The 6,320-nt window shown below is 48.1% G+C and overlaps 1 protein-coding gene across 1 annotated transcript in view; it reads left to right on the top strand.

The window, feature by feature from the left end:
- The window catches only part of ADAMTS6 (ADAM metallopeptidase with thrombospondin type 1 motif, 6), a 229,492-nt gene extending 223,395 nt beyond the window's left edge, over positions 1-6,097 (top strand). The window contains exon 26 of the mRNA XM_014549006.1: positions 6,033-6,097. Within this exon, the coding sequence (XP_014404492.1) occupies positions 6,033-6,064 (32 nt within the window). The 3' untranslated portion in view covers positions 6,065-6,097. The remainder of the gene's footprint in view (positions 1-6,032) is intronic.
- The last annotated feature ends 223 nt before the right edge of the window (positions 6,098-6,320 follow it).

The following is a 6,320-nucleotide window of genomic DNA, read 5'->3' as shown; positions in this document are numbered from 1 at the left end:
CGATGGGGAGGTTGTGGCACCACCCCCTGTCACGCACAGAGCAGGGCAGATCAGGGGGTTGGGGCGCTGCACCCTGTCACACACAGAGCAGGGCTGATCAGGGGGTTGGAGAGCTCCCCCATGTCACGCACAGAGTAGGGCCGATCAGGGGGTTGGGGTGCCGCCCCCTGTCACCCACAGAGCAGGGCCGATCTAGGGGTTGCGGCACTGCTCCCTGTCACACTGCTCCAGGGGCCCTGAGGCCTCGCGGCTCCGCTGATCCTGGGGCAGTGAGGCCTCCCTGCTCCGCGGCTTCGGGGCTGTTTGGCGGTTAATTTGCATATCGCCCTGATTAGCCAATGGGAAGCGTAGGGTTGGGGAGCTCCCCCCTGTCACGCACAGAGCAGGGCCGATCTGGGGGTTTCGGCACCGCTCCCTGTCATGCTGCTCCAGGGGCCGGGAATCCTCGTGGCTCCGCTGATCCCAGTTCTGGGAGGCCTCGCTGCTCCACTGATCCTGGGGCCGGGAGGCCTCACGGCTTCGCTGATCCCGGGCCTGGAGGCCTCGGGGCTCCGCTGATCCAGGCAGCCGGAAGGCCTCTCGACTCCACTGATCCCCGGGCATTGAGGCCTCTCTGCTCTGCGGCTTCAGGGCTGTTTGGCTTCGCTCTACCGGGCTCCGCTGATCCTGGGGCAGTGAGGCCTCCCTGCTCCGCGGCTTCGGGGCTGTTTGGCGGTTAATTTGCATATCGCCCTGATTAGCCAATGGGAAGCGTAGCAGAGGTACGGTTAATTACCCTTTTTGTCTTTTATTAGATAGGATTTTAGATAGGAAGGGAGAGGGAGATAGAAACATCAACAATGAGAGAGAATCATTGATTGGCTGCCTCCTGCAAGCCCCACACTAAGGATTGAGCCCACAACCCAGGCATGTGCCCTGACCGGGAATTGAACCATGACCTCCTGGTTCATACGTCGATGCTCAACCACTGAGCCATGCTGGCTAGGCTGCACCTGTTTGTATTTCAGTAATATCTAAATGCAAGGGCTTTGGATATTTTTGGCAGGGCTATATCGTCAGATGCCATCAATCAGCTATTCTAAGACTAGAGAAGAAGTCCAGATTGGCCACAGCCACATACCTTCGGTCACTTGGATTACAACTCTTTTGCCCCCTCCTTTCATTGATTGGCTGCCTCCTGCAAGCCCCACACTAAGGATTGAGCCCACAACCCAGGCATGTGCCCTGACCGGGAATTGAACCATGACCTCCTGGTTCATACGTCGATGCTCAACCACTGAGCCACGCTGGCTAGGCTGCACCTGTTTGTATTTCAGTAATATCTAAATGCAAGGGCTTTGGATATTTTTGGCAGGGCTATATCGTCAGATGCCATCAATCAGCTATTCTAAGACTAGAGAAGAAGTCCAGATTGGCCACATACCTTCAGTCTCTTGGATTACAACTCTTTTGCCCCCTCCTTTTTGCCTTCCATGTAAATAAAAAATGCATGCCGAACAGAAGAATACATACTTGAAGGTTTCTACTAATAGTCAACGTGGGGAGCATAGAAGCATGAGAGGTGTGCTTTCCCACCTTCAGACATGCAGTCTTAGCTGAGCTGGCTCACTGTCTTATGCAAAGGAAACTCAGCAGCCAATATGCTGCTTAGCTATTTGAGACCTTTCATAACGACAGCTCCATCGATTACATAAGAAGATGTGGAAAACCTGAGCATGGTGGCGCTTTAATCCTTTTACCCCCAAGCCTCATACATACACATTCAATCTTACACATCAGAAGAAATCAGGTGAGATGATTAGGTCATCTTGGGGAGTATTTCCCCAAAGTCATCCTGGAAGCCAAAAGTGGCTGAAGTTTTGTGAAAGTTCAGTGAATGAGAAGACCCTGGGACCCACCGTTTTAACTTCCCACTGCATTTTCAAAGAGTAGTTCTGCTAGGGGTGGGGAGGGGGAATACCAAGAAACAAGGCCTGCCTTAGCTTAGATTCCTCAGATTTGAGTCTATCCGCCTCCTTTTTGAAATGACTAAAGGGCACTATCCTGCTTAGGGCACTGACCCCACAACAATCTACCTCCCTCCCTGGAGGTCTGCCACTCTCTGGAGAGCACCAAGATCATCCCTTAAGACTTTATGTTCCAAAAGGCCAGGTGACTTTTTTTTCAAGGAAATTAGAAAGTAAGTTGGGTATTGATCTTGGCAAGAAAAAATGTGTGAATTTATTTGACTAGGATAAGATTCATTATTTTTTAATCCTCACCCGAGGATATTTTTCCCATTGATTTCTCTAGAGAGACTGGAAAGGAGTGAGAAGGGGAAGAGAGAGAGAGAAACATGGATGTGAGAGAGACACATTGATTGGCTTCCTCCTGCATGCTCTCTGGCTAGGGCTGGGATCAGAACCTGCAACCGAGGTATGTGCTCTTGACCAGGAATCAAACCCAGGACCCTTCTGTCTGTAGGCTGACACTCTAATCACTGAGCCAAACTGTCTAGGGTGAACTTCCATTACTTTTATAAAAAGGGAGAAGTGTAACTCATGAAGGAAAAATAATGGTCACAGCCCACAAGGACTGGAAGATTCTAAGTAAGTGGTCACAAGAAAGAGAAAAGATCAGCCATGGAATAAAAAAGTGATGGAGAAGCTGTGTTTGGAATTCTGTCTCATTAGTACGTATGATTAGAATGTGTGGAATAAACTAACATAGGTTTTTTGTGTTTTTTTTTAAAGAACAGCTGTGTCACAATGGTTTTATGCCTCAGACTTGAAAACCTCAAGCTAGGACTTAAAAGGAAAATGGTCTTTTCTCCCATCGCTTTCTGAGGGGGTTATTTCTGGCATTCCCTGCCCCTCGTTTTACCCTCAGATAGATAGTACCTGGGGCCAGAAATGGAACAGGTTTGAGGACTGGCTTCACTCTCAGAGGGAACCAAGATTAGGCCTGTATTGTCTTTTGGTGGATGGCTCTCCTTAGCCCGCTGGAAACCTTGAGCTGCATAGGTGATGACAGCTAATGTCCACGGCAGCATCCTATGTTCACGGGAACGACACTGTAGTTACACAAAGGCCTGGGAGCACCAGGCAGGAACAAGCTCCCCAGGTGATAGAACATCATGACCAGTCAGATTCCACTGCCCAAGACCTTAAGGCTTGTGACGTTCAATCAAGAAGTCTCTTCTTGGCCCTGGCCGGGTGGCTCAGTCAATTAGAGTGTCACCCCCGATATGCCAAGGTTGAGTGTTCGATCCCCAGTCAGGACACATACAAGAATCACCAATGAATCATAAATAAGGGGAACAGTCAATCAATGTGCCTTTCTCTGCCCTGCCCCCCGCCCCCTCTCCCTTATTCTCTCTAAAATTAAAGAGAGAGAAAGAGGAGAAAGAAAGAAGAGGTCTCTTCTTGGATCTTGGCTTGGATGCCTTGCCTTACAGAGAAGTTGCACATGAGAAGGGGCAAGTTAACCCACCAGCTCCAGACCTCCCAGAAGTCAAAATGCCTTCCTCTGGTCAATGTCTCAGCAGGGGGTGGCTTCTACTAGCTCCAGGCCAATAAAAGTCTTGGAGGGGCCTGATCTGTGTCTCCCAGCAAGGGCAGTTGTAAGCAGTCATTGTGAGATGAGGCCCCTAAAATCCCAAGCAAATGTAGCAGCAGGAATTTCCAGTTCAGGGCCAGGTGTGGCCTCTGTGTCTACGAGTGGCATCAGCTATGGTCATTCATTCATACAACCAATATTTACTGAGTGCTGGTTGTGCAAAGCCCTGTGCTAGGTACTTAATATATGCTCTCTCATTGAATGGGTGGCAACAAAACTGTGAGGACAATGCTATTAATCCCCATTTGCAGGTACCCAAACTGAGGCTCAGAGAGGCTAAGCTGCCTAGGGCCACAGAACCAGGAGGGGGACGTCACCTCTTTGGCACTCCGAAGGGAGCTGACTGGTCTGCATTTGGGACAGGGAAGTTAAGAAGGATGCTCCTCCACCAGAGAGACACTGACTCCCCAGGCCAGAGGAAATGGGGTCCTTCTTCCTGGGAAGCAGTGGGCCCAAGGCTTTGGGAGGGACCTCAGGGGTCAGGAAAAGGGAGAACTTTGGTCTCCTGTCTTGGTAGGTGGTGGTGTTCACTATGAAAGTTTCTATGTCCAGTGACAAAATGACTAGTGGAGGCCCACAGTAGTTCCCAAGCACGCAGTTAGAGTTCACGGGAAGAGAAGGAGCAGGAAGATCAGAGACATTGGAGGAGGATCATGTCTGCAGTGGCAGTTAGCAGCCAAACACAACACGAAGGCTCTTGCCTCCTGAAACGTCCAGCTTTGAATCAGAGCCTGTTCCTGCTTGACAGCCACAACTGCCCCCCACCCTCACCCCCCCACCCGCCACCAGGATGTCCACCTCGGCCTGTTGGAGGGCCCGGGCCCCAGGTAAGGGAGTGTCTTTGAGCCTCTAGTATACAGAGGCCCAGCAGACAGAGCACGGCTCCCCAGGGGTCCCCCACCCCCCGCCACACACCACCATTTCCAGACATGCCAGGTGGCCTCACTGACCTATTTCAACACAACTGGAGCCGGATGATTCCCGTGTTGGCTTTGGGGTAAATTTTGAGAAAGAAAGGTGGGTTTTTCTCTGTTTCAGTCAGAGCAGGACCATTGGGGCTTGAAAACTTGGGCCATTAGGTTGCTGCCAGCAGGCACATTCTTTGACCTTCTGTGGTGGGTCCACAGAGTGGAACCAGGTGTTCTTTCAGCTCATGCCAGAATGTATTGGCCGCCCAACTGGCCACCTGCCTCCACCCCACCAACGGGGCTTTGGCTGGCTCTCTACCAAACAGCTGTGCTGGGAGCCACAGGTGGCCGCCCACGCTTGTGCCCAGGCCAGCAGCTGCACTGGCCTGGCTCAGCCTGGCAAGATGGACCTCATGTCCCTCTGCCCCTTTGCCCCAACTCCTCCCCAAGCCAGGTCACTCAAGGGGCTGAAGAGAAGGAAAACCAAAGCTTACATACACTAAAAAGTTGCTTTTGTGGTTCAAAGGCAATCAAAAAGCATACCGCTCTTCAATATAATTAATTTTGACATTTTATTTCAATCATTCAAATTAATCTGATGAAAATTAATAGATAATTAGTTCCTGTTTGTTGGGTGTATTATTGTTAGAATAAAAGTATACTGATACTATGTAAATATAAATATAAAGGCAAAGGTTGATGACATTCCAACTTCAAAAAAATAGCAATATCTGGGAATTCTAGGAATCCAGACAATGAAGAGAATTATTTGATATTCTGTGGTATTCTGTAACAATACCCACAGAAGTAGCTAAAATATAATATGAATTTGAATTAAAGTGAGTAGCAAAAACTGTTATCACGGCTAAACTAATTGCAATAAAAATCATTTGATTCATAGTCTTAAACTTTAGAACATAAAAAGCAAAATTGAGGAATTAAGTATTTTATTTTGAGTTTAAAAAGAGAAAGTATTTGTTGAGCCAGGAAGATGTCATTATGTCCTTACTCAGGGTCCCAGTCCCCGCCAATGTGGGCGCTCCTGCTGGAGGAAGTGTAGGGGACCCACTATTTTATTTTGTCCCATATTTAATCTTAGTTGCAAAAACTATAGGCACCAACTATCTCTTATGTCTGGTGTTCTAAATCAATATGTTAGAACTTAACTCTCAAAATGTAAGCACTGGAGTTCTCTCTGTACTCATTCTAAGAGTAAAGTCGTCATTCAAAACATGCTTTAAGTTGCTTGTTTATCTTCCAGTATAGGGTGGGTTTGATTTTTGTGAAAGTCTTAAAACAAAATCTGGTGAGTAAATTGCTTATAATCATTTGGCTACAAGTGTCTTACAATTGACCCCAAGTGATACTACAAAAGAAACTCAAAATATGCTTTGAGTAAGTGACAACTTTGATGGAGTTCACTCATTTATGTACAATGTTCTGTCTAAAAATGATTGGCATTACTTTATAACCCAACTTAAAATTGACATAATATTAACATTTCCCTGCATGCTTTTCTATTTCCAGTTCTAAAATTAGCCGGAGCCTGGACCACCTAAGTGGCCTGTTATCTGTTAGGGAGAAGAAAGAGCTCTGACCTCTCAGGATTGAGTGAGCCTTACATCCAGGAAGCCAAACCACTTCTCCAGGCCCCAGACATGGGTAAAGAGCTGTTCTTACAGGATTCTCTGTCCTGGAATCTCTAGAGTAAAAATGCTCTTTCCAGCGGGGCTAATTAATCCAGGTCCATCAAAGACATTAATGAGGCTGTTGCTGAGTGGTCTGGGCCAGGAGCTCGGCTACCTTACCACTGAG

This window comes from Myotis brandtii, unplaced genomic scaffold, assembly GCF_000412655.1.
Source record: "Myotis brandtii unplaced genomic scaffold, ASM41265v1 scaffold115, whole genome shotgun sequence".
In the NCBI taxonomy this organism is placed as follows: domain Eukaryota; kingdom Metazoa; phylum Chordata; class Mammalia; order Chiroptera; family Vespertilionidae; genus Myotis; species Myotis brandtii.
The sequence above is the reverse complement of the archived record's forward strand: the minus strand, read 5'-3'. Positions and strand labels throughout refer to the sequence as shown.